General features: G+C 51.3%; 1 protein-coding gene across 2 annotated transcripts; it reads left to right on the top strand.

Annotated features, from left to right (window-relative positions):
- The first annotated feature begins 438 nt into the window (after positions 1-438).
- Positions 439-27,690, top strand: LOC140629040 (granulocyte-macrophage colony-stimulating factor receptor subunit alpha-like). 2 transcript variants are annotated; one of them, XM_072818436.1, is made up of 12 exons: positions 439-605; positions 4,555-4,648; positions 7,269-7,411; positions 15,618-15,744; positions 15,876-16,005; positions 17,744-17,928; positions 19,849-19,982; positions 22,691-22,714; positions 23,869-24,004; positions 25,302-25,398; positions 25,823-25,907; positions 26,846-27,690. In XM_072818436.1, the coding sequence occupies exons 2-12, from the start codon at positions 4,576-4,578 to the stop codon at positions 26,921-26,923; spliced, it is 1,212 nt and encodes a 403-aa protein (XP_072674537.1). In that variant the 5' UTR covers positions 439-605; positions 4,555-4,575; the 3' UTR covers positions 26,924-27,690. The 2 variants fall into 2 exon arrangements, with proteins under 2 accessions (XP_072674537.1, XP_072674538.1); XM_072818437.1 differs by having other exon boundaries at positions 25,826-25,907.
- The last annotated feature ends 303 nt before the right edge of the window (positions 27,691-27,993 follow it).

The following is a 27,993-nucleotide window of genomic DNA, read 5'->3' on the forward strand; positions in this document are numbered from 1 at the left end:
AAGCACTGGCGTCCCCTCCCGGAGGGGCCTCAAGGACATAAACCAGCACCAGAATCACGCACAAAGTCTGGGAGAGCTCAGCCCACGGATAGGGCCACCCTCCCAGTGAATGGACGGGAGCGGATGTGCCCATGGACACGGGGGTTGGAAGACTCCAGAACGTGACACAGAGCATGGAAACCCTGGTTCCCCTGATGATCCCAGAGGGAACAGGTGGGATGACGGCTGGAGACACCCCGCTGCAAAAAAGAGGAACCCCGAGATGCTGATAAAAAAGCAAAGGGCCAGCTTGGCGCTTGAGAAAGATGGTGCTGGGGGTTGGAGCACTTCCTGCGCGCCGGGGAGATAACCCCGGCCCAGCCACTCATTGAGAAGGAGGACACGGCTGATGGCAGATAAGGCGCTTCTCCAAACGCTGACGTGGGGATGAATTGTGAGTGGGAGTCCATAGAGAGCAGGCTCTTGACCAGGCTTCTTGAGCTCATCCCCGCGGGGACCACGGTTCCGTCCCGCCGTCCCGAGCACCCCTTCTGGTGCCGCCTGTCCACAGCACCTTCTGAAAGCGCCGGAGCGGTCCGAGGACGTTCCAGAAACCTCGCTGACCAGTAAGCTGATGTTTTGTGCATCTCTAGGGCTGTGGGGTTTGTGAGATCCTACAGCAGGATGGGCGCCGGATGGGAGGGGAAACCAGCGCCGTGGGTGGGTATAGGGGGGTATATCACTCATGGAGCAGACGGAGGGCGTGTGGAGGGGATGAGCATCCCCACGGTGCCCAGATGAGAACCAGCGGTGTGAGCATCACTTTACGAAACTCACAAGAGGTCTGTCTGGTGGGTGTCTGCGAACGAATGCTCGGGGTGTCTCCCCACTCTCTACAGGGCGTACGTCCTTCTGGGGAAGCACCCAATATTCCTTTGGGATTTTTTTAAGAGATTTTATTTACTCATTCATGAGACGCACAGAGAGAGAGAGAAAGGCAGAGACACAGGCAGAGGGAGAAGCAGGCTCCATGCCGGGAGCCCGACGTGGGCCCGGGGTCACGCCCTGGGCCGAAGGCGGCGCTAAACCGCTGAGCCACCCAGACTGCCCACTTTGGGGGTTTTTAAGCATTCAAGTGACCAAGGCTTGGTCTTTGATACCGACAGGTCTGACAGGTGCACGGTTAAGTTGGCCCCTGGGTCTACACGGGGTGCATAACCTGCCTTCCCCTTGCACCTGCAGGCGGGACAGGGTGGTGGAGGGAGGGGGGGTCCCCAGAAATGCTGTGGCCTGAGAAGCATAGCGCAGAAGCCAAGTAGCTCCAGCCTGAGCTGGACGAGGCTGTGATGTGCAGCCCCCGGCGATGGGCGAGCGCTCAGAGTGTCCCTGCCACCCCGATCAACAGCTCAGATCTTCCTACCTGGGAGCTGGAACCCCAAACCAAAGGGCATAGATGAGCCTGGTATGAAACGGGGTGGGGGGAGTCATGCCCCGAGGCAAGCACCCTTGTTCCCAACGCAGAAGGCTCGCAGAAGGTGCCACCTGCAGCCAGTGGCCAGAGGTCGGACCTAGGGCCCTGAAGCCTGGGGACACATCCTTGGAGAACGCGGGAGAGAAATGAGGCCAATGCTGCATTTAGGACTAAATAAAAGGAATCCCTTCTAATTACATTTTAATATGTTCCATGTGATGAGGACACTGGGGTCGGAAGCCTGTTGGTTACTAAGACACGCGGAAGGAACGACGGGGCACGTGGTTGGGTCAACGCCATGAGAAGGGCGATGACGATGTGCAAAGCTGCTGTACTTAATGCAAAATTTAAAAAGTCATTAAAAGGCAAACGCCCCATCCGGGTGCCCAGCTCCTCTGGCTGCGTCTGTAGGCTGACCTGTCCCCAGGGTGGGTCCCCACGGAGGCCGAGGCTGGTTCCCCCCGAGGCCTCTGTCCCGGGCGTGTAGACGCCGTGTTCTCCCTGTGTCCTCACATGTTCATCGCTCTCTGCACATCGTTCCCTGATCCTATGATCGGGGCGCACCATACAGACCTCACCTAAATCCCCTCTTTAAAGACCGAATATCCCAATGCAGCCCCATCCTGAAGTCATGGAGTAAGGGTTTCAACAGGTGCATTTCAGTGGGTCACCACAGAGCCCCCGAGGACACCCGTTCTTGGAGAAGGGACACATCCGCCTCTCGGCCACAACGGCAGCTCCGGGGGTTGATAATGCCCCTTTGGGACACAATGGCGGGGCCTGGTTGCCCGTGTCTGTCTCCTCAGAGCTTCTCGAGCAGCCGCCCCTGAGGTTCTCCGTGGCCGTTCTGTGCTCAACATTGACACAGAGACTGACCCCGCGCAGACCTTGTGCCCCAAAGGGCTCACTTCCCTGGGCCGCGGCACGTTGGTTCTTCCTGCCCTGGGTGTGAGACTCTGGGACAGACCTCAGACGTCCCCACCGCAGCCCTCATGTGTCGCTGTGCTTCCTTCCTCGTGGGGAAAAGTCTCGGTGGCGACTGTAGAGTAGGTGAGGGCCATCGCGGGCATGGCAAGGGATGGAGGGAGGCGTCTGAGAGCCACCGCTGTCAGGCAGACCATCCCCGGCGCCAGGGCCTGACCCATAGCAGGTGCACTGAGAACAAGGAGTGGCCTCCACTGGGGGCCAGGGCACAGCACCCCTCCACACGCTGAGCTCATATACACTCCATGCCTTGAAGGGCATCACCACAGGCCCCACAAAATGTACCTCTTGGCCATACAGATGATTTCAGACCACAGGCCACTGAGAACCAGCAGGAGCACAAATAGTTCTGGACGCCTCCCTCGCTGCCAGAAAATACAGGACATTCATTTCCCCTTCCTGGAGGAAATGTACGTCCATACACGGACCTTCTTTATTTTATTTTATTTTATTTTATTTTATTTTATTTTATTTTATTTATTTTATTTATTTTATTTATTTTATTTTATTTTATTATTTTATTTATTTTATTTATTTTATTTTATTTTATTATTTCATTTCATTTATTTTATTTTATTATTTCATTTTATTTTATTATTTTATTTTATTTTATCATTTTATTTTATTTTATTTTATATTTTGTTTTAAGACTGTATCTATGAGTTCACGAGACACACAGAGAAGGACAAAGATGCTCCCCACACTGAGAAGACAATGACGCTCAGAGACTTCTTATCGTCTCGGAGATGCTAATGAACAAGACCGCCCCGGACGTGCCACACGTTTCCTGCTGCCCCTTTCCATATAACTGTCCTTCCCCATTCAGGAGCCAGAAACCCATTTTCTGACGTTGAATCAAAAATGGTTTAAAAAAAAAAAAAAAAGGTTTATTAAACTCGCTGACCATCTGGCTGCCTCCCTGAGCTGCATTTTCCTTGCTGGACTCCCATGCGTATATATATATATGGCGTAAATGCTGGGTTTTCTGTTAAATCTTTTTATCCACGTAATTTGTGGGCATCGGGTGCAGATCTAAGAGGTTAGAGGGAAACGATTTTTCCTGCCCTTCAACCTCTCCTCCCTGATTTTCTCTTTTCCCGGCCTCCTCCCTTGGTCTGTCTTATGTAGGAAGACCTCCCGCTTGGTAATGAGACACAGAGCAGGAAGGAGTTTACCTGCTTCCCCCAGGTAGGGAAATAAATGGCTTCCATCATCCCAGGAGGTGGGCGCACATCCCTGGAAAGGGGCCGGAAACACTGTAATGATGTGCACCCCGACTCGCTGGTGGCCTCTGGGCTCCTATTGGCTCTTTCTGCAAACGTATTCCATCCTGAGAGCACTTGGGCAGCTCAGTTGGTTAAGAGTTAGACTCGCAGTTTCAGCTCAGGTCATGATCTCAAGGTCATGAGATGGAGCCCTGCATTGCTCTGTGCTCAGCGTGGGGTCTGCTTGAGATTCTTTTTTCTCCGCCCCTAACTCCTGGCTCTTTTGATCTCTGTTTCTTTCTCAATAATAATAGTAATAATAATAATAATGATTAATAAAGGTGTTCTGTCTTCAGCCAGACAGAGCTGCCTCATACCCCAAAGTGGATGCCGTGGAGCAGTATCCTCATCACACATTCCTTCTTTTTCATGGAGGCCTCACCTCCCCTGCCCCTGAACCACCTACTGCAAGAGGCACAACCTCAAATAACCCCAATATGTATGGCAGGGTTCAGAGTGGGTCCCCACACAGCGGCCCAGGGGCGGGGATGTGGTCTAGACCCGCAATGGCCATGGTGATGCTGGGTTGCAGGAAAAAGTCCAGTCTGGTGGGAAAAGTGGGTTCGATCCCACGTTGGTAGTCATCGTGGATAATGCACCTTGAGTGTCCTGATGCCTTGAAGGGGGCTCCAGGAGGGTTTCAGAGGGGCTGTCACTTTGTAGGGGGGACCAGGCATGTGGAAATAGGATGGTGGACACACCCAGTGGTTTGACCACATAGGGCACGGGATGCCCCCCCCCAAGAACTTGCTCCTGACACCTGACGGCCCCAGGGGCATGGAGGGGTTCTGAGAATGGAGGGTTCCTGCCCCACCTGGAATCTGACCCTCTGACCTGAGGTCTCCTCCTCTTCAGGTGCAGCATTGAGGCTGGGCCATGGCGACTACGCTGGATCTGGTGAGCTTTCTGGTCCTCCTGAGCTCAGTGTGCTGCAGAGAACCACAGCCGGGTAGGTGCTGGCAGGTGGTGGGGGTGTCTGGGCAGGGTCCCCCTAATGCTGGAAGAGGACAAAAGGCCCTCCCCCAGACCTGATGCATCTATGCATCTCCCCATCCTCTACCCCTGCCCTGGTAAGAGAAGGGGTCCTTGTGGAAACCAAACTGTCAGCGGATGTTCATCATCTGGCACAATCAGGGAGAAAATCCTATCCCCAAACCCCAAGCCCAGCTGGGGTGTCAGCTTTTCTGCCTGTCCTGGGAAAACCTTATTAAAAAGCAAAAATCTCGGACCTGCCGAGATGGCACGGTTGGTTAAGAATCCGACTCTTGATTTTGGCTCAGGTCATGATCTCAGCATGGAGTCTCCCCCGCCGTCCCCCACCGCTGCTCTCTCTCTCTTCCTCTCTCTCAAATAAATACAGAAATTCTTTTTAAAAAATATTTTAGAAACAGAAAAATATCCTCCCAACCCACAGAACCTCTCCCCAAACACGCTAGAGAACGTAGAAATCTTACCGCAGGGCGACCCACCAAAGAGAGCGCACACACAGGGAGAGAAAGCTCACCGTGTTGGGAGCCAGCTGCCCGGGAAGTTGGGCTCCTCTCCTCCCCGGAAACGGGCGTTCACTTCTCTGATCATCACATTTCACAGACGCCCCAGACCCTCAGCTAGCTATTCCGCATTGTTGACGCTCATGTAGCCCCTCTATGAAGAGCCACGCATCTCTTTGTACTTTTGTAGCCTTTGATTTCAGTGTCAAATAAAAAAAAAAAAAAAATTCATGCCAAGACCAATGTCCAGGCACCCAGCAACCTGGGCTTTTTGTTTTTATGGGGTTTTTTCTTGCCTAGGAGTTTTGTAGATTCGGGTTGTACCTGTGAGTCTTTAATCCAGTTGGAGTTAATTTTTTTGTGGATCTGGTTAGTGGTCTGCTTCCACTTTTTTGTAAGTGGCTGCCGCTGTTCCCACACCGTTTTTTGGAGAGACTGTTTGTCCCCTGTTGTCTATTCTTGGCTTTGTTGTTGTAAATTAATTGGTCCTTCTTTGTTTTTTTTCCCCCTAATAGGGAAAATTAAAGTCCTCCTGGTCATTTTGCACTTGTCCTCACTATGGCAGTTTTCTTCTTGGTCAAGGTGCTGCATCAGCCCCACCCCAAAGGGCATAGCCCATCCCCTGACCTATCCTGAAGGCCTGGGAGGGAAGCCCCACTTTGCATTCCCTCTGGGAAGATACAGAGGGCCCCAATTTCTGCACAGCCTGCCTTGTGATTTTAAATTTTTTCTAGACATTTTTTCCATGTTAAAATTTTTTCCTGTATTTAATTTTTTTCTGTATTTTAAGATTTTTAAAATATTTTTATTTCTCTGTATTTTAAGGATCAGTTTCTGTAATTTTAAAATTATCATTACTATAGATAACTTCTTGGTATTTTTCAAATTAGTTTCTTTCTTTTCTGTATTTTTCAAGTTATTATTCCTATATCTGACTTGTCTGTATTTTTTACATTATTTTCTATATTTTTCAAATTATTATTACTCTAGTTAACTTTTCTGTATTTTTCTGTTTTCCAAATGATTATTACTCAACTTTTGTGTATTTTTTTCAAATTATTTTGTGTATTTTTCAAATTATTACTGCTATACCTAACTTGTCTGTATTTTTCTAATTATTTTCTGTACTTTCCTTTCCCTTTTTTAAGATTTTTATTTATTTATTTTGAGAGAGAGAGCAAGAGAGAAAGCACAAGCAGGGGGAGGGACAAGAGGGAGAGGGAGAACGAGACTCCCCTATGAGCAGGAAGCCTGACACGGGGCTGGATTCCAGGACCCTGACATCATGACTTGAGCTGAAGGTAGACATTCAACTGACTGACCCACCATGGTGCCCCTTTTTCTGTATTTTTCAAACTATTATTATTATACTTAACTTTTCTGTATTTTTCAAATTATTTTTTGCATTTTTAAAATTACTGTTAATATAGCTAACTTTTCCGTACTTTTCAAATTATTTTTTCTATTTTTCTAATTATTATTGCTGTACCTAAGTTGTCTGTTTTTCAAATTATTTTTTGTATTTTTCAAATAACTATTACTATACTTAATTTTGTGTATTTTTCAAATTATTGTTACTATGGCTAAGTTTCCTGCACTTTAGCTAAGCAATGATTCTTGCTATACTTTTGTGTATTTTTATTTTTTATCTTTTTTCTTTTGTGTACTTTTAAAATTATTTTCTATATTTTTCACATTATTACAATAGCTAACTTGTATTTTTCAGATTATTTTCTGTATTTTTCAAATTATTATTACTAAAGCTAAGTTTAGGGGTATGAAGTGATATCTCGTTGTGGTTTTGATGTTCATTTCCCTGATAACTGATGGTTCTGAGCATCTTTTTTTCCTTTTTTTCTTTTTTCTGGGCATCCTTTCATGGGCTTGTATATGTCACTTTGAAATCGTTCATTTTACGTTATGTGAATCTGGCCTCAGTAAACCGATATGACAATCCCCACCTGGTGTTTGCAGAACGTCTCCCCTCTCACCTGTAACTATAACATCACTTGCAAGGGGTGGGGAGGGGAGCAGGTTCTAATTCCTACTAAGTGTTTATTAATATTTTTTTAATTGCAGCACAAGAAAACGTATCTCCTATTATAAACATGCAGCTAGATTCAAGGAAGAAAATGTTAAGCTGGAATTACATAAGAAATGTGAGTGAGCAAGAATGCGTAATATATACCCCGCTCGGCTCTCCCACCTCGCAACCCCCACAGGTGAGTGTTCATGGCTCGTGCCTTATGGCTTGGCTCCTTGCAAACCTTGAATTGTCCTGTGAGATGACTCTTACGTCTCCTGCCTCCTCTTGAGTTCCACTCCTATTGCTGTTGTCGGGGAAAAAAAAAAAACATTTCCTCACCCTCTCAGGTTCAGGGGTAGGGATGTGCAAATTAAACTGACGAGCGTCAGATTTTTCAGAAGAAGAGATCTACAGATTTGTTCCCGGTTCAACTTTTTTTTTACCTAAATGAAGATTCACAGGAGAGAAGTAAACCCCCAAAGAAGTGGATGGACTAGGGAGTTTTTGTGCCATTTTTTCTAAAAGGCTGGAAAATTGAGGAGACGTCTCGACAAAGAAATGTGGATTTCAGCTTCTGAGGCCGATAAATTTCGGGGACGTGACCATGGAATCAGCATATGGGTTATTCCCATGTCCATTCTCAGGTGCCAGATGCTCAAAATGATCCTTATTCCAAAATAGCCTATTTGGGATTAATCCCAACTATAGGAGCCCTTCACCCTGCTTTGTACAGTGAGAGTAAAATCTACACACTGAGTCTCACGTATGAGGAGGAATCTATAATAGCTGTCTTTTCTGCACCTGCTTTCATTTTGATCTCTCCCCTTCCATGAGGGACTACAGGGAAAGATGTGGATTTGCCCCTTAAATGGATGTCACCATGGAAACAGCGCCCCCCGGATTCAGTCCGTGTCTTTCACTCACTCGTCACCTAGTACACACACACCCTTGGTTGCATTCTAAGGACCTTAGAGAGGAAAAACCTTATCATCTAACCTCTTAAGCTGTGTCTGGAGGCCCGTGAATGAACAAGAGATGGATGAACAGGAGGTAGAAAAGTATATTCCCATGCATATGGAACTTCTTTTTATTTCTCATATGGGGCTTTTATTTTTTTTATTATTATTATTTTTCATATGGGGCTTTTAAAACATAGCCCAATAAATAGGTAAAGTTAACGATTTATGTACCTAGTAGGAAAAAGGAAGGAGAGAGTAAAGCTCTTTATGGGAAGAACAAGCATTTTTCCAGAAGAAAATGGGAGATAAGAAAGTTTGTGATGAAGCTAATTCCTACAACTGTAAGACGTCTTTCAGTCTTCGTCACGGCCCAGAGAGGGCATTTATGATAACATTACCCTCGTTGTCCTTCCTAAAATCCACCTGAAAGAGAAAATTTATAGCAGCCTTATTTTCTAGGACTTTCTGACTTCAGTTAGATAAGAGAAACGCCCCCCAAAACGTTTCTTTGTGCATCTCTTAAATCCAAACGTCTTCACTTTAAAATAATGTTCATACCAGGCAGCCCGGGTGGCTCAGCAGTTTTAGTGTGACCCTGGGGTCCCGGGATCAAGTCCCACGTTGGGCTCCCGGCATGGAGCCTGCTTCTCCCTCTGCCTGTGTCTCTGCCTCTCTCTCTCTCTCTCTCTCCGTGTGTCTCTCGTGAATAAAATCTTTAAAAATCTTTAAAAATAATAATAATGTTCATACCAATTCTGCGATTGCTGGGGATGGGGGAGGCTCCTCCCCACATTTATAGCTAGTTTTAGCAATTTTTTTTTGAAGATTTATTTATTTTGGGGTGGAGAGAGACAGAGGGAGAGGGAGAAGCCCAAGCAGACTCTGTGCTGAGCATGGAGCCCGACTTTGGGCTGGATCTCACGACCCTGAGATAGGACCTGAGCTGAAACCAACAGTCTGAGGATTAACCCAGTGCACCACCTCGCGCCCATTACAGGGACTTCTTATGTGGGTTCCTCTGCCGCCACCTCCAGGCTGATGAAGGTCTTGCCGTGTCCCCAGAGATTAACTCCTGGGGTGGGGGGGAGGCGGTATTCTTTGCAAAGAAATGTCTAGCTTTTAAGCAAGTGACCTGCATCGGGGTTTCCTTGTATCTGCTTGTTGCAATCGTCTTAAAAATCATCCTTGTGCCAAAGTGGGCTTATTTTGGGGTGAAATATTCTATGACTGGTCACACCTTAGGTGAACTGAACTGTGTTTTCAGAGCCCCTGAGAGGAGGAGGCAGGGAGGAGGGTTGCACATGGGGGCTCACGGGAGATCCAGCAGTAGGCGTCCTTAGGCACCCGTGCTTTTAAAAAGTCGTGAAATTAGGGGCACCTCGGTGGCTCAGCTGCTTATGCATCTGCCTTCAGGTCAGATCAGGTCGGGATCTCAGGGTCTTGGGATCAAGTCCAGGATCGGGCTCTCAGCTCAGCGGGAGGGAGAGAGGAGTCTGCTTCTCCCTCTGCCCCTCCCCCTGATCATGCTCTCTCTCTCTCTGTAAAATAAATAAAATATTTTTTAAAAAAAAATTAATTAAAAGTACTGAAATTAAATTTTAAGCTAATGACACAAAAATAAACAGGTCCCAGACCTTCCTTTCCATGTGGGTCATGTTTACACATGGTATAGCTTTCTGTCGCTTGCTTCAAAAAAACAAATTTTTTTTTTTCGATTTTAAGTGTTTGCTGTTGGTGCAAGGAAGTCACTGATTTTACGGCCTTCCTGTCCACGGGTTTCCTTAATCTGTTTTATAAAGTCAATGCATTGCAGGGAGCATCTGGTTCTCGGAATGTTGTCCTGTTAGTTCAGAAATAAGGCAAACGTGACTTCCTTCCGTGCCATCGTGGCGGCTTTCTGTTTCGTCTCATTTTTCATTGCGAATTCCAGAAAAACGTTCATGAATGTGGTGTTTCCATATGACTTACAGTAGTGTCAGTCGATGTAAAAGAGAAAACCCAAAAGCAAAAACCTCTTTTCGCATGTCAGAGAGACTCATTTAGGTTCCTGCTGATCTAACCATTGTTTGTCTCCAAAAACTGGTTTTTGCATACTCTGCAAAACTTGTGTTCCAACCTCTGCTGAGATTATGATTATTTAGTCCTCCCGTCCCACCTCCACTGATGTTATTCAAACAGATTGTGCACAATCATGATAGATACTTTTTTTTGAATAATGTTGAATTCAGTGCATGAGCATGACATTTTGGGGTTTCTATTTTTTATAGCTTTACATTTTTTTCTTCTTTTTTAATTTTTTTTTTCATTTTTTTCTTCTTTAAAAATTTTTTTATTTTTCTTTTTTCTTAAGTTTTTATTTATTTATTCATGAGAGACACAGAGAGAGAGGCAGAGACACAGGCAGAGGGAGAAGCAGGCTCCATGCAGGGAGCCCGACGTGGGACTCGATCCCGGGACTCCAGGATCATGCCCTGGGCTGAAGGCAGATGCTCAACTACTGAGCCCCCCAGGTGTCCCTAAAATATTGATTTTTGAGTAAATCCCTACATCCAAAGTGAGGCTCGAACTCACAACCCCACAATCGACACTGGCACACTCCATGAACGGAGCCAGCCAGGTGCCTCAATTCTTAAAAATATTTTTAAATGAAAGGTTCTTTTGAAAATATCCCCGGGATAGGTCCGAGCGGGGCCAGCGACGTGAAATCAGGTCTACTCGCCCAAGGTTCCCAAAGGCCATGCGTTTTTGCCTGTGTGTGTTATATGTGTTGCAAATCTCTGGTTCATTTCCTTCCGCCTGCTGTGCACAGATTTGTTTTGTGGGTTTTCTCCTGCAGGAAAAAGGGGGAGGGGGGAACTGCTAGCTGGTTAGCAGAGAGAGGCCCTGGTGTTTTAAATGAAAACAGGCCGCAAAAATAAAAATAAAAATATAAATAAAAATAAAATAAAAAGTAAATAATAGTAATAATAAAAATAAATAATAAAATAATAAAATAATAAATAAATAAATAAATAATAAAATAATAAATAATAAAACAATAATAAACAAATAATAAAATAATGAATAAATAATGAAATAATTGATTAATAATAAAATAATAAATAATAAAATGATGAATAAATAATGAAATAATAATTAATAAAATAATAAGAAGAAAATAATAATAAATAAATAATAAAATAATTGATAAATAATAAAATAGTAATAAATAAATAATATAATGATAATAATAAATAAAAATAAAAATAAAAACGGGCTGCAGGATTTCTCACTGGGGTTTTGGATTTTCCGTGAGGCCAAACAGAGATGCCTGCAGAGAAGAGGGGGATTTGAACCTTGAAGGCATCTCTGGATGCTGTTTTATTCCGTCTTTAGCAGCAGCCCCGTCGCCCCCGAGAGCCGGCTGGGGGGTCAGGATTGAGGGGAGGGGCTCTTTGCAGCTGGGGGACCTCCAGGGAGCCGGTCCTGCCTGCGACTGTGAGCACAGGTTTGGCACAGGTGTCTCGGGTGTTAATGATGCTCTGAGTTTCCTCTGTTTTGAATTTGAGGGAATCTGAGTGGATGTAATTACCGTCGGGTCGGACTCGGGCTGACCGGTCAGGGGAGGCGGTGCCTCTGTTCCCACTGCCCCCCAGCCACCCCCTGCCCCGCCGCCCTGTGCCCATGGAAGCCTGTGGTTTCACAAACAGGATGCTGCTGTGCTGACTTTCTTTTCCCCCTTTCTTTCCATGTGATGTTTTTCCTTCCAAACTGTCTTAAATCTCGTGTCCTCTGTGGGTCACTGTGTTGACGCTCAGCACGTGACGCCGCGTGGGGCTGGGTGCCAGTGGCTGCCCCTGTCAGCGAGCGTTGCTCTGCATGGTCTTCAAGTCCCTCATTCCATCCCACTCCATGGACGATGCTTTTTTTGGGGGGGGGCAGGGGGGAGGATTAAAACTAAATTCTGAAAAAATAAAATAAAATAAAATAAAATAAAAAATAAAAAAAAGAAAACTAAATTCTCCCTGCAGCTGTGAAAGAGCATCAGCTGTGCACCTGCTACGACGTGCATGAACTTTGCAAATATGTAGCTCAGGGAGAAGCAGATAGAAAAGGCTACACGGCGCGTCAGCCGATTTATAGGAAGCTTCCACAATAGATGAATCCTGTTAAAAGAAGTGGGTTAGTGTTTGCCAGGGCCTGAGGACGGGGGTGGGGCCTACGGGGAGGAGGATAAGAATGTTCTGGAACCAGGGGATCCCTGGGCAGCTCAGCGGTTTGGCGCCTGCCTTTGGCCCAAGGTGCGATCCTGGAGTCCAGGGATCGAGGCCCGCATTGGGCTCCTGGCATGGAGCCTGCTTCTCTCTCTGCCTCTCTCTCTCTCTGTCTATTATAAATAAATAAATAAATAAATAAATAAATCTTAAAAAATAAAAAAAGAAGAATGTTCTGGAACCAGAGGTAGAGCTTGCACAACATAGCGAAGCTGCCCGATGCCCCTGACGTGCGCACTTCAGACGGATCCACATGGTCCATTGCGTGGTTCACTTTACGCCTAAGTGACCTCGATAAAAAAAAAAAAAAAAATCATAATTAAAAAAAATCAATCGTGTAAAAAGGGAAAGCACAGAGCAAAATAGAAATAAAGGTATGACTATGTCGAGGGATGAGACGAAATGCCCTACGCACTCAGAAGCCCGACGCAGGTAGAGTGGGCGAGAAGCCGGGGCGCGAGGTGCCGGCGGGCAGCCCGTGTGGACCTGGCACACGTGGGAGGGACCTCCCCCCTCCCCGATGCACCTGCTCCCTGAAATCACCAAGAAACATAAAAATCCCATCTTTTAGATGAGCGAGAAATGGTCTCTTGGAACAAAGTTCCCACAAACACAGGAGGCAGGACCCCCTTTTGCACATATCTCAGGGAGACCCTGGTGCTGCTGCACCTTTTCTAAAGGGGATGCTCATGACAAAGAGGTAGGAGGCTCTCTCTGTCATTTTGGAACTAGACAGCACGTCTTATTTTATATTTTATTATTATTATTATTTTTATCATTATCATTATTATTATTAGAGATTCGATGCACCCTCACGATGGACAACCTGGACGTGTTTGTGAGCCTCTGATGATGTAGGAGGTGCATTTCTCCTCATCCTGGTCACCGACAGGCCCAGCTGTACGGAAACTTCTATTCAAACATTTTCTCCCCTAAAACGTCTGAATGAGTCACCCCCTGGCCGCATCCTGGGCGGTGCGTTAACGCTGTCAATCACCTGACTTTTGTGTAAATCCCAGACGTTCCTTCCGAGGGACTCTGGTGACCTCAGTAAGGCCCAGGCTGCTCCTCCTAGAACAACCCTGCTTCCCTGTAGGTCTTTGTCCATCATTCTCGCGTCCACATACGTATTTTCTTTGGTTTTGGGATTCCCAAGACACTTTTTTTTTTTCTTGTCTGGAGCAAAACCTTTTCAGATAAAAGGGTTTCTATAGACTCAGAAATGGAACATGTGGTGTTTCCGCCTCTAGAAAAAAAAAGAAATTCTCCAATTATCTCCTATGGCAGGATCAGTCCCTAGACTCCTAATTTTGGGGACTCTTTGCTTTTCTTTAAAAAAGGGGAGCCACCCTGGGCCTCAGAGGTGCCACAGATGGAGTGTGTGGATCTGTGGTTTCCCCCTAGGCCACCCCACGGTTTCCAGATTCCCTTCCCCCTGAGGTCACCCGAGGTCAGTCCACTGTCCCCTCCCACAGTGCTCTATGGCTGCTCACTCCGTCATCCCTGGTGACACTTGTTAGGGAAATTTATTTTATTTTATTTTTTTATTTTTCTTTCTTTCTCCCTCTTCTAAAGATTTTTTATTTATTTATTCATGAGAGGCACAGAGAGGGAGAGAGGCAGAGACACAGGCAGAGGGAGAAGCAGGCTCCATGCGGGGAGCCCGATGCGGGACTCGATCCCAGGACCCCAGGATCACACTCTGGGCCGAAGGTGGGTGCCACACCGCTGAGCCACCCGGGGATCCCCGAAATTTATTTAACACAAAATCTGCCCCCACAACGCAGCATGCCTCCCCACAGAGAGAAAACAGCTGAATTACTACATGAGCATGAATAACATTATTTCGTAAATAATCACATAAACCAGGACCACCCAAATGAGGACACGTGAGACTCTCCCCGGGGTGTCGGCCACCAGATCTTACCCTTGTCAGAGCCCCCAGAGTCCTGCAGAGGAGTGAGAAAACGTTCTAGGGGTGCAGGCGAGCAAAACCACGGTTGTCTACACTGTTGAGTTCTGTGTGCGGGGCTCTGCAAATTAGAGTGACAAAAAGACAGGTTAGCTGAGAAGAGGCATGCGCTCTCTACATGCTGTTAAAAATTTTACATGGCATGAGTTTTCTTGATGAAAAAGAAAAAAAAATGCCCCCAAAAAGCAGTTAGACCAGAGCTTGTATCCCATGCAGGGTGCAGATGTGACAAGAGGCAGAAAAAGAGCGCGAGGCTGCTCAAGGCGGCGCCTCTCGGGAAGATCGATATTTGGAGGACACCGCGGGAAGACAAGGTTTATTTTGGTAGATTTGTTCGTACAGGTCCATATTGGTGCCAAATTTCTGCCTTTTTTGTGGTCCTAAAAGTTCCCACAGAGGGAACCTGAAGCATCTTTGTTTCTAGAAGTTTCTGCAGTTAGATAATGGAAAGTCCAGGAAGGTCTTTTTTTCTTTTTCTTTTTCTTTCTTTCTTTCTTTCTTTCTTTCTTTCTTTCTTTCTTTCTTTCTTTCTTCTTTCTTTCTTCTTTCTTTCTTTTTTCTCTTTTCCCTCTTTCTTTGTCGTTTTTACATTTTGACTTCTTTTTTTCTTTTCTTCTTCTTTTTATTTTTTTTTATTTTTTTTTTTAAGATTTTATTTATTTATTCATGAGAGGCACAGAGAGGGAGAGAGGCAGAGACCCAGGCCGAGGGAGAAGCAGGCTCCATGCAGGGAGCCCGATGCGGCACTCGATCCTGGGTCTCCAGGATCACGCCCTGGGCCGAAGGCAGGTGCTAAACCGCTGTGCCGCCTGGGCTGCCCTTCTTTTTTTTTTTTTTTTTTTTCTTTAATTCAACTGCCCAACACATAATACATCATTACAGGACGGCTTCTTTCTGAATCTGTGGGTTCTCAGTTGCTCCCAGCTCAGCACAATGCTCATGCCACAGTGGACATGGGAAACGGAGTTAGGGATGTCGTCAGTGTCACTCAAGCCCTGGCCATGGTGGGCCAGCTGTGAGCTCCTGGGATTATTGCACAGATAGCAGCCTCCCGCAGGCCTCACGAGGCCGGACGCGTGCCCTTGTTATTACAGTCACGTGACCGAGTAGGGGGGGTCCAAGGGGGCACATCCCACCGTGGAATGATCTGAGGACTGAGTGGCCCCAAGGGCCCCGAAGCGCACGTGATGTACAGGTTTTCCATGGTGCGCTTCCCAGGTCACAGAGGACGACACGCACTACTGCATCTTCCGCAACCACGTGCTGCACAGAGGGGCGAACCTCACCGTGAACGTCACGTGTGACGGTAATGTGTTCCAGGAGCTGCTGGTTTTCGCTAACCCAGGTGAGGTCCCCGGTGCTGGGAAGTTCCCAGCTCCCGCCTCACCCGCCTGAGGGCCACCGAGGTCTCCACCCCTTGGGTGTGGGTGGTGGCGGCGCAGCCGGTGAGGGTTTTGACGGTTGGTGTCTTGCCAGGCGTGGAAGGTTCCGGCGCCATGAACTTCTCCTGCTTCATTTACAATGTCCGCTTCATGAACTGCAGCTGGGCGCCTGGCTCCAGGGCCCCCGCCGACGTCTGCTACCAGCTCTTCTGGTGGGCTTCTTTGTAAGTGCCTCGCGTGTCTCCCAAGCAACGGGGATCTTTGTGCGGATCCTAATGGGGGATCTTTGTGTGGATGCTAACAGGGGGATCTCTGTGGGGTTGCTAATGAGGGATCTTTGTGTGGATGCTAATGGGGGATCTTTGTGTGGATGCTAGCAGGGGGATCTTTGTTCGATGCTAATGGAGGGGGATCTTTGTGTGGATGCTAATGGGGGATCTTTGTTCGATGCTAATGGGGGTGATCTTTGTGTTGATGCTAATGGGGATCTTTGTGTGGATGCTAACAGGGGATCTTTGTGTGGATGCTAATAGGGGATCTTTGTGCAGATGCTAATGGGGGATCTTTGTGCAGATGCTAATGGGGGATCTTTGTTCGATGCTAAGGGGGGTAACTTTGTGCAGATGCTAATAGGGGATCTTTGTGCAGATGCTAAGGGGGTATCTTTGTTCGATGCTAAAAGGGGGGATCTTTGTGTGGATGCTAATGGGGGATCTTTGTGCAGATGCTAATGGGGGATCTTTGTTCGATGCTAAGGGGGGGAAACTTTGTGCGGATGCTAATGGGGGATCTTTGTGGATGCTAACAGGGGATCTTTGTGTGGATGCTAATAGGGGATCTTTGTGCAGATGCTAATAGGGGATCTTTGTGCAGAGCTAATGGGGGATCTTTGTGTGGATGCTAATGGGGGATCTTTGTTCGATGCTAAGGGGGGGAACTTTGTGCGGATGCTAATGGGGGATCTTTGTGCAGATGCTAATGGGGGATCTTTGTGTGGATGCTAATAGGGGATCTTGGTGCAGATGCTAATGGGGGATCTTTGTGCAGATGCTAATGGGGGATCTTTGTTCGATGCTAAGGGGGGGAACTTGGTGCGGATGCTAATGGGGGATCTTTGTGCAGATGCTAATGGGGGATCTTTGTGTGGATGCTAATAGGGGATCTTTGTGCAGATACTAATGGGGGATCTTTGTGCAGATGCTAATGGGGGATCTTTGTTCGATGCTAAGGGGGGGAACTTTGTGTGGATGCTAATGGGGGATCTTTGTGGATGCTAATGGGGGATCTTTCTGTGGATGCTAACGGGGGATCTTTGTGCAGATGCTAAGGGGGGATCTTTGTGCAGATGCTAATGGGGGATCTTTGTGCAGATGCTAACGGGGGGATCTTTGTGTAGATGCTAACAGGGGATCTTTGTGCAGATGCTAACGGGAGGATCTTTGTGTGGATTCTAATGGGGGGGGATCTTTGTGCGGATGCTAGCAGGGGGATCTTTGGATGCTAAGGGGGAATCTTTGTGTGGATGCTAACAGAAAATGTAGAGCGAGCTGTAGGGCTTCCTCCCCACGGTGGGTTGCCTCCCCGAAATGTCACAACATCACAGAACCCGGGCAGGACAACCATTCCTCTTTGCCGTGGCCTGGCTCCGAAATGCAAACTTCCCCTCCCGTCCTTAAGAGATGAGGAAATCCACAGTTTAGCGATTTTATCATGCACGGAATGGGTTGCAATGCCTACGCCCGCTAAACGGCGGGATTTGTCCCTGAGGGCCACGTCCCAGCCTAGTGCGTGGGACGCGTGTCGTGTTCTGGTTTTGCGTTTATCCGGGGATGGATTTTATCATTTTTTTAGAGGGTTTTCTGGGTTTTGACCTGGGGGAGGGCATATTTTGTTGTTAATACTATCTGCTCAGAACGACACACAGTCATCGGGCTTTTCCTGGGTCCCTTTTGCCAATGACAGGCACGAGGACGAGGTGGAGTGCCCTCACTACATCATGAACTCCGAGGGGATGCGCGTGGGCTGCCATTTCGATCAACTCGGCGAACCCCAGAACATGGACAATTACTTCTTCCTGGTGAACGGGACCAGCCGTACGGCGGCAATTCCGTTTTTGGACTTCGTTCCATTTCAAGCCTACAAAATCGGTAAGAGGTGACCTCACCCTGGGTCCACACCCCTGCCCGGGTGAGCCATCTCTCTCTCGCTTCTCTCGTCTCTCGTCTCCGCTCACACCTGGGCCACGTGGGACGCGTTGCTGGGTTCCCTCCCGACCAGCCTGAGCAAGATCCGGGCTGTGCACTTGGGGTCTGGACGGTCCCCGTAGGTGGGATGCAGGAGAGGCCTGTGATCATGACACATATAAGACTTTTGTTGATTTTTGTAAATTCTCCCCAAATCTTGAATTCACGAATCCTGTCTCATCATTGCTGATGGGGTGGAAATACGGGGTTGGTCTTTGGTCACCACATGTTCATCAATAGGTCAGCACATAGCCTTGTTTTATGTTTGTTTCCGTTTAAAGACATCTTATAGGGATCCCTGGGTGGCTCAGTGGTTTAACCCCTGCCTTCGGCCCAGGGTGTGATCCTGGAGACCTGGGATGGAGTCCCATGTCGGGCTCCCGGCATGGAGCCTGCTTCTCCCTCCTCCTGTGTCTCTGCCTCTCTCTCTCTCTCTCTCTCTCTAGTCTATCACAAATAAATGAATAATTAAATCTTTAAAAAAAAAGACATATAGTGTAGATTGTTGATAAATTAATGTTGAATCCAAGACCCACAGCCCTGAACAATGCTTATCTAACATGTGTACTTTCTCCAAGACGTACACCATGGCCTTCTTGTGCATACAAATGCAAAAGAAGAAAAAAAAAAAAAACTTCCTCTACCCTCTTAGGTTCTGTACACAGGCCTTGCAAATTAAATGGACAAATGCTATATTAACAGGAGAAAAGCACACAAATGCAATTTTAATTTTTAAGCTTTATATGCATCAGAGGAAAGCTTCACAGAAAAGAAACAAACATCTCCCAAAGAAGTGGTTAGACTCAGGAACTTACATAACATTTATTTTTCATTTTTTTAAAAGATTATTTATTTATTTATTTATTTATTTATTTATTTATTTATTTATTTATGATAGACATAGAGAGAGAGAGAGAGGCAGAGACACAGGCAGAGGGAGAAGCAGGCTCCATGCTGGGAGCCTGATGTGGGACTCGATCCGGGGACTCCAGGATCGCGCCGTGAGCCAAAGGCAGGCGCCAAACCGCTGCGCCACCCAGGGATCCCCCTATTCTTCATTTTTTAAATTTACTTTTATATATTTTTATCCATACGTCCTTTTAATTAAAAACAACTGATTAGGAATCCCTGGGTGGCGCAGCGGTTTAGCGCCTGCCTAAACCTAAATCCTGGAGACCCGGGATCGAATCCCACGTTGGGCTCCTGGTGCATGGAGCCTGCTTCTCCCTCTGCCTATGTCTCTGCCTCTCTCTCTCTCTCTCTCTCTGTGACTATCATAAATAAATAAAAATTAAAAAAAAAACTGATTACTGAGTTAAAGAAAAAGTGATTTGTGCTTTTAGAGGTGGTAAACTGAGGAAAGGTAAACGTACGGGGAAAGTAATGGGAGACAGGGCTATATTAGTAAGTTTTGTTTGTGCAGACTCAGCTTGCTGCCGACTTTCTATTCTCTTCGCGGACATAAAAATTCCCCAGAGTCGGGATTCACGGCAGTCATAGTTTCTCAGAACTGTGCGGTCTTAGTCACTCCCATAAGCTCCAGGAAAGCTTCTTTCTGGGTCTGCGATTGTCAGCTGCCTTCAGTTCCAAGTCACTCATGTGCCAAGGTGTCATGTTCAGGGGGTGGCCTTCCGATCCGCCTTGCGCACATCACACAGCAACCCAGCTGGAGCCCCTAACACCCCCCAACCCTGAATTCACCCCATCCACATTGCACACTTAATTTTTTTTCTTTCTTTTTCCCCCCCGCATTGCACATTTAAAACACGCTGCGCCGTTTGCGGGCGTTTTGTCGTCATTTTGGTTCTGTTTCGTTTTCCGCAGAGAAGTATGACCCGCCGACGAACATCACGATCACCTACAACAGATCGCACCACATTATCAAGTGGGACAATCCCGAGATCAGATACGACCTTTCGAGTTACGTCCTGTACTACGAGCTGGACATCCAAAGAGCGGTAAGAAGCCCCGACCCTGGTGCGCGACCCACGAACCATCCGCAATCTGGTATTTTCCCGTGGAACGCAATCCCGGCAGCTGATGAGCATGCGCCTCTGCTCCAAACATGTCTGAGCACTCCTGTACCCTGTTTTTGCCCTAAACGGGTGATTGATTCCTTTATTACTTTTTAATGAAATTCCCTTATTTATTTTAATTTTTTTAAATTTTAAAACACTAATCTCATTTATTTTTTTTAATAATCCCTATGCACCGTGTGGGGCTCAAACTCAGGACCCTGCAAGCTGAGTGGCATGCTCCACCGATCGCCAGCCAAGGAATCCCAATATGGTGTTTATTTTTTAGAGTCATTTTAGGTTCATAAAGTAATGACTCTGGATGTCTTCATTGGTCCCATCAGCGACATTTTTCACAATGCGGCCTTATGGGACGCAGCCCCTGTTGGGACGTTTTTTGGAAACAAAATGTGAAAATGGGTCGGGAATGGCGGGGCTCATGATAAAGACACGGGAGCCCCCCCCCCCCGAATCTTCAGTTTGCACATTGGTAAGTGAGATTCTGCACCTGAGATCTGGACTTGTCCCCGACTCCTGGAAGTTGGGGACTTTCCGGCAGACGCTCGGCATCTGTGTTTTCCCCGTGGCCTGGGGCTTTACCCTGGGCCCCATGCCTGGAGCCGGGGCAGAGGGGAACTCAAATTCATGCATCCTCTCTTGCCCTCATCGGAGACACACAGTCCGGTGCCGTGCTGTGGGCATTCGGTTCTGAGCACCCGAGACCCCAGGGCCTTTGCACGTCCTGCTGCTTCTGCTGGCAGGCCCTCCCTCCGTCCTCAGGTGCTGGGTCCTCCATATCCACGCCCGTTCTCACCTCCTGTCCCACTGGTCTCTCTCCATTGTGCCGTCCCCACGCCCCCGATCCGGTTTCTTCCCAGGGGCGATCTGGAATCAGGCGTGACCTGAAATGTTCTAGTGCCTCTGCTTTGTGCATCTTGCCTCCTGGAGGCAGGTCCCCTGAGTGCGGGGACCCTGTCATCGTGCCTACGCTGACCACAGAGCTTGTGCACACCACAGTGTGGGGCACACGTGAGAGTTCTGGGGTGACCCCCAGGCCCAGCCCCCGTGGAACCGCGCAGCCCCGGGCACCGTTCAGAATGGAAATGAGGTCATGACCCTTCCGTCCCTAAAGCCCTCCCCAGGTCGGGTATGGATCTTGGATTAGAGTCAAGGCCCCCGATGTGTGTGCCCAGGGTCTGCGGTGTCTGGCCCTGCCCTCCAGTGTCATCCTGCCCCGTGCTCATGTGGGCAAAGTCACACAGGTGACCTCAAACAGGTGGGCTTGTGCACAGGTGTAACTATGCACAGGTGACCTCACATAAGTGACCTCACACTGGTGACATCACAGGTGACTGCATCCATGTGACCTCACACACGTGACCTCACACAGAAGATGTCACACAGTGACACCCACACAGGTACCTATACAGTGGTCACCTCACAGGTGACCTCACACAGGTGAACTTACAGAGGCAACTAGGCACGGTGACCTCACACATGTGAGCTCATACTGGTGACGTCACAGGTAACCGCATGCATGTGACCTCACACAGGTGAACTTACACAGGTAACTATGCACAGGTGACCTCACACAGGTGGTCCCACTCAGGTGACCTCTGGCAGCTGTGCAGCCTGGAGTGTCCTGTGCATGTCACGCCCCAGGAGCCAGGACCACCAGCAGCAGCAACCCTTTTGTCATCAGGTCCCACCTGACGTCCACACAGCCTCACGGACTCACCCAGTAAACACTGGAGCCCGCTGAGGGTCTCGGAGGTGGTCAGTCCTTACGAGGCATTTGAACATTCCCCGACGCAGAACAAAACGCTCCTGTAGACGCTGCCTTCTCGCCCCTCATCAATATCCCCAGAGCACGCTCGCCAGCCAGACAGAAATTCACAAGAAGGAAATTGATCCTTTATGTGTCCAGGGGGGAAAGCTGTTCCTCCACCCTCTTAGGTCCTGAGCCGGGGAGGTGCAAATTAAATAAAAGGACAGTTAAGGGAAGGGGGGAGCAAACGTTATTCACATGCATATGGGACCTCACAGAAGAAGAGACTCTTGAATAACTGAAGTTAGCAAGGGAAGGGAAGGAAAAAGCTTCCTTTTTTTTTTTTTTTAGAAAAAGTTTCCTTAAGAACAAAATGGGTTTAAAAAAAATGGGTTTGTAGAACAAATAGGAGATAAGAACCACTGTGACTGTGACGATGTTCGTTTAGGCAGACGTCAGTGGCGTTTTTTTGTCTCTTGCGTGGGCACGAAACTCCCCCAAATGGGATGAACACTGGGTGTCATACCATATGTTGGCAAATTAATAAAATTAAATAAATAAATAAATAAAGTAAAAGAAGAAAGAAAGAAAGAAAGAAAGAAAGAAAGAAAGAAAGAAAGAAAGAAAGAAAAAAAGAAAAAGAAAAAAAAAAGAGAAACTCCCCCAGATGTGCGATTGAGGAGACATTCATGGTCCCTCCCGGAAGTGAGGTGTCCCCAAGCCGGGAGTTCACGGCAGTCCCTCCTTCCCCCTCCTCTGCTCTCCGGCAGGTGGAAAAGCTCTGAGGAGGCTTCTTCCTACCCGCTCCGGGGTTCTGCGTGGGTTCCCACATTTGCACGTGATGCTGAAAACACACATTTTAACAATCTTTCCCTTTTTTCAGGGCAGCTCCTCCAAGACAAAGCACGTAAGTCTCTCTGCCTTTCTGAGCGATTCCTGCTGCCCAGGAGGGTCCCCGAGGGGATCGGGGGAAGGGATCCGTCCATCTGTGGGCTACCTGGCAGGTGCCCGGGGCCACGCCGGCCCCTCCCTTACCTGCCCCCGGGCTACTGCGGCTGAGGGGGTGGGGCAGTAGCGTGGGGTCTGCTGGGTCTAAAACAACAACTTGAGCTCGTAAAGACCAGATATCTCAGCCGTGGACATGTGAGCAGAAGAAACTGGGTTCTTGGGGGTCACAGGGACCGTCAGGGACATGTCCCGGGTCGTGCGACCTGGGGTCAGCGTCCGTCCTGATATCTAGGCTGCAGGGAAGCACCACGGCCTCCGGAATGACCCGGCAGGCAGGGACTCTGTGTCCCACTCAGGTCCAGCCCGGAGGTGCTTGGATGTTTGGATGAGATTGGGGGGGGGGGGCAGCGGGAGGGGCCACCCCGTCTCAGGAAACGCAGCCCTGCTCCTGACGGCCCTTCCAGGTCCTTCTTAGCTTCCCCGCTCACCACCCTTCTGTCCCGTGTCCCTCTGCCAGGCCCTCCAGACCCGCCTGCCCCGGGACACCAGGGTGCGCCGTTCCCGTGCGGTGGACCCCGGACACGTGGTGGCCCCCGTCCACAGGGACGCTGGGGCCTGCCCCAGAACTGGCCTCCGTTTTGGCCGTGGGGAGGGACAAGAGGGCGCGGAGCAGTCCCCGGGCACCCAGCTGGTGATGTCGGACTCAGGACCGGATGGCCACGGGGCCCCCCGGACCGCCCCTCCAACCACCCCCTGCAACCACCACCGGTGTGCAGATTCGGAATAACCTGGAGCCACCCTGGAGGGTCTGGGGACTCTGCCCAAGATGTGGGCGCAGCTCAGGGAGCCCTTCCCAGGGGACAGGCACAAGGTCCAGCTTCCCAGGGGACATCCCAGGGGACAGATGCATGGTCCACCTTCCCAGAGGACAGGTGCAGAGTCCACCTTCCCTGGGGACAGGTGCAGAGTCCAGGGTCCCATGGAACAGCCAGTGCTGCCTGGATGGATGCTCCTGGCCGGGGTGTCAGGTGTCGCTTCTGCCCGGAAGCAGGGAGCGCAGACCCCAGGGGACCGCCACACGTCGGTCACAGCCGGTTGTCTCCTCTCCTGAAGGTGTTCCAGCGGGGACAAGATCCGAACGTGTACCTGATGCCCAGTTCCGCCGCCAGGGTGGAAAGCACGTTCCGCGCGAGGGTGCGCTACGTGTATAACGACCTGTGGAGTGAGTGGAGCCCGACGGTGCTATTCGGTGAGCGCCCCAGGCCCCGCGCTCACGCTCCGAGGACGAGGACGGATGGATGGATCCGCGCGGGGCTCCCCCCACCTCCCCGGGCCTTCCTCCACCGCCTCCTGCCGCTGGCCCCGGGGGCCGGGGGGAGCTCATCTGGGACCCTTCACCTCGCCCACCTGGAATGACCCTATTCCCAGCAGGTCCCGCGCAGGGATGTCGGGGTTGGGGCGCACGCAACTTTTGTTTGGAGACGAGGGGCGGGGGGCCTGTTGAGTGCACTGCAGCGGCTCCCAGCGCGCTCTCTGCCCCGACGCAGCATCTGCGGGCGTGTCCTGCTGCCCCGCACGCCCTCCCGTGGCCTGGGGTCACCCTCCAAGGACGCACCCCCAGATAGCAGCACGGGCACAGGGAACCCCCTGGGCTGCTGTTCACTCAGCCCCGCTGGGGTGTCTGCAAGGCCCTCGTTGCCGCTGTCCCCCTCCCGCGGGGGTCACGCAGGGCTCAGGGGTGCTCGGCCCATCCCCCTGGGCGCTCCATCACCTCCCCGTCCTTTAGGGGGGCAGGGAGGGTTATCCCAAAGCCAGTGGCCTGCAAGGTGACAGCTCCCATTACGCAGAAGCGCAAGCGGCAGGAAACGCACCGTTTTATGCGGGGGGGGGGGGGGGGGGGCGAAACCCCACAAGGCCGGGGTCCCCCCCCAGCCTCGTCTGCGGCTCCCACACCTCCGTTCTGGGGATTAGAGCTCCAAGTATGCTCCAGCTGGATGCGTAGAGCTCTGCAGGCTGGCGCCCCGCACCCCCACCCAGAGGAGCCCCCAGTGCACGTGTGGGCTCCTTCCGTCCCGAGATCGGGGTCTCTGCTCGCAGAAGCGGCGCAGACCACCCAAGGCCAAGCCGCGGTACCCAAAAGGGGAGCGTCCGGGGCGATAGAAACCACGCGTCTGTCCCACCCTCAGGAGTTTCACAATTACGCGTTCATTCCTTTGGCTGGGCCGCAGGGTGTTCAAAGTGAACGTGGGCTGAGAAGGAACATGCGTGCGCGGTTCTAGTTGGGCCTGTGCGCAAACGCTTACGGGGCAGCTCCGCCGGGAGGGAGCAGGGCGCGGAGGACACGGGGGGCGGGGGGAGGGGGGGGCACAGGTCTCGGCGAGGGTCCGCGCGGCAGGGCCAGCGCTCCCGCCTCCGCCGCTCCTCCGCTCGGCTCCCGCACGCCCGCCGCCCCGGGGAGGGAGTCGGACAGCAGCGCGGGGGCCGCCGTGTGCGCCACCCTGACGCCGCGCTCCTGACGCCGGCTCCCCACCCCCACCCCCGCCCAGGCCTCCCGGAGGAGCGCGAGCCCCGCGGCGCAATGTTCGACGTGGTGGTGTGGGCCACGGCTGTGCCCGCGCTGCTCCTCATGTGCCTCTGCAAACGGTAAGGCCCGGGTCCTGGCACCAGCACGCAGGACGCTTCTCGGGGCGCGGGGCGCGGGACCCGGTGCGTGCGGAATGGCCTCGGGGAGGGCGAATCCGGAGGCCAGGGGGCAAGGACCCCGGGCGTGGGACCCCGGGCGTGTGCAATGCGGGGAGGGGGGCGCGAATCCGGAGTCCAGGGCGCGCGGACCCCGGGCTGCGGAGGGCTGGCGAGGAGGGCTGGCGAGGGTCGAGAAGGGACTGTCCATGGGGTAAGGGTCTCCTGCTGCGCGCCCACACGCCCTCCGCACCCCGCGCAGGGGCGGTGGGTCCGTGCAGCCGCGGCCTGGCTCCGGAGGTGCGCGCTTTCTCTGGGGAGGGAAGGGAGCCCGCGGCCCGGGGTGCGCTGACCGTGCGCGGCGCCCTCCACGGTGCCGTGTCCTCAGCAGGTTCTACAGGAGCCACAAGCTGTTTCCACCCATCCCGCAGGTCAAGAAGGAAATCACGGGGGCCCTCATGCCGACCCTGGAGGTGAGCGCGTGCCCCCCGCACCCTGGGAGGTGGCGCGGACCCTCTGGGGCTCCCAGTGTTTGCAGGTGACCGCTGCCCTGGGGCACGGTGTCACAGAGGAGGGGTGTCCTGAGCTCCCCAACCCAGGAGCACTTCCCAGGGGACAGATGGAGGACAGAGGGAAGTGGACGCTCCCCCCCACCCCCACCGGCCCCGCAGCGTCCAGCTGCCTTCACCACAAAAGTCTGTCCTGGGGTCACCCACCACAAAACTGGAAATGTGGGGTCTGGCCGAGGAACAGCTGTGGAGCGCAGGAAGCGGTGTGACCCTATTTCTCTGCTGGAAACCCCCGCTGGTCCTGGGGGGGGCGGAGGGAGCTGTTGGTTGGTCTCTGTCCCTTAGGGGGGCTCGTGGACACCAGCACCCTCATGAGGACACCCCGAGTCCGTTACATGGGTTCAGACCCTACTTGCACATAGAGGTGCCTCCACTGGGTGTGGATGGAGCTGGGGTTTGGGGGCGACCCTTTGACCCCTGACCACGGTCCCCTGTGGCGAGGGACCCTCCCTGGAGCTGGGGGCACCCATGACTCTTCTGACTTGCCCTGAGCATGTGCCCCAGATGCTGCCCCGTGATGAGCAGAGGATCTCCCCCAACATGGATGGGGGGGCTCCGGTTCTGGGCTTGACGCTGTTTCCCTGGGAAGCCCCCCTCCCCCTTTCCCTGGGGCGCCCTTGAGGCCAGTAGGGCCTCCCAGCGAAGTTTAGGGTCCGCCCTTGGGGCAGCAGGTGTCAGAGCTGCGCTCCTGCCTCCCGCTGTGTCCTAGTCCCCTACATGCGTGTGTGCGCATCCGGCCTCCGAGGGGGCTGCGTCCACTCTGTTCACGGATCCTTTCCTGGTGGCACCACAGGTGCGTGGCAGGTGCGTGGTGTCCACGCTGCCCGTCTTGTCTTTCTCAGGTCGCCTGGGATGACGGCCACCTGCCGCCGGGCTCCCAGGAACCCGAGGACGTCCTCATGGTGGAGGAAACGTGGTGACTACCGCGGGGACAAGCGGACATCGCAGCTTTGGCCTCATCCCCCGCCCTCCCCGCCCTCCCCGCCACCCCTGCAAATGTCACGTGTGTGCGTCGTCTTCTTCGCTGACCAGCAACGCTGCCACCCCGACACCCAGCAGCATGGCTTTTGGGCTTTCTGCGCGCGTCCACGCGGGCCGGCCGGGAGGGATGGTGTGCGCCGCGGGGCACCCCCTGGAGGGAGGCTAGCTGTCTGTCTGTGTGTCCGTGTCTCTGACGCACGACACGCCCACTCGGGGACAAGGAGAGAGAGGCCAGTCCGCACGCCCAGGTCCCCCGTGTGGGTCCCGCAGGCTGGGAAGCAAGCGGGACGCGGGCGGGAGCGTCCCCATCGGTTTGTGCACCTGCTGCTCCATCCCCGCGGAGATTTGGAGGGTGGCCCGTCCCCACCATGCAGCTAACATGTTTCAACGTGACAAATGATGGACGTGGCGGGGGGGGGGGGGGACCTCTTGGGAGGAAAGAGCGTGCGTGTGTTCCGCGGATGTGCCTCCGCATTTGGCGATCTGCGCGTGTCTGGATGACGCTCAACCTTGTGTCCCCCCGGGGAGGTGAAGCGCGTTAGGGCGCAAATCCAGCTGCCGCCCCCGCGCCCACGGAACTGCTGCCCCGTGGCTATTCATCCAAAGCACCTGCAAAAGCCCAAAAAAACACGTAGGCAAACACACACACACACACACACACACACACAGAGGAAATAAAGCTGTCAGTGCGGGAGACGCCTCACCACACCGCCTGATGTGAACTATGTCCCCTCCCCACGCGCGGCTTCCTGACGCCCGACACAGACCGAGCTGCGCACCGCCACCCCCACGCGGCGCCCGTGGCGATGCTCACGTGTCTGTGGAAACTGATTCGTCATCTCTAACGCGGGTGGAAAGCCAGCTGAAAGCTGTTTTCCAGAAATTTGCCCTAAAAACGATGGTGCGGGCTGCGGAGGCCCCGCGAGCGCGGACGCGGGTTTGCATTGCTCGCGGTCAAGAACCCGGGTCACGCCCGCGGCAGCCAAATGCAGGCGGGACGGGGATGCGG

The sequence above is a fragment of the Canis lupus genome, chromosome Y (genome assembly GCF_048164855.1).
Source record: "Canis lupus baileyi chromosome Y, mCanLup2.hap1, whole genome shotgun sequence".
NCBI lineage: Eukaryota > Metazoa > Chordata > Mammalia > Carnivora > Canidae > Canis > Canis lupus.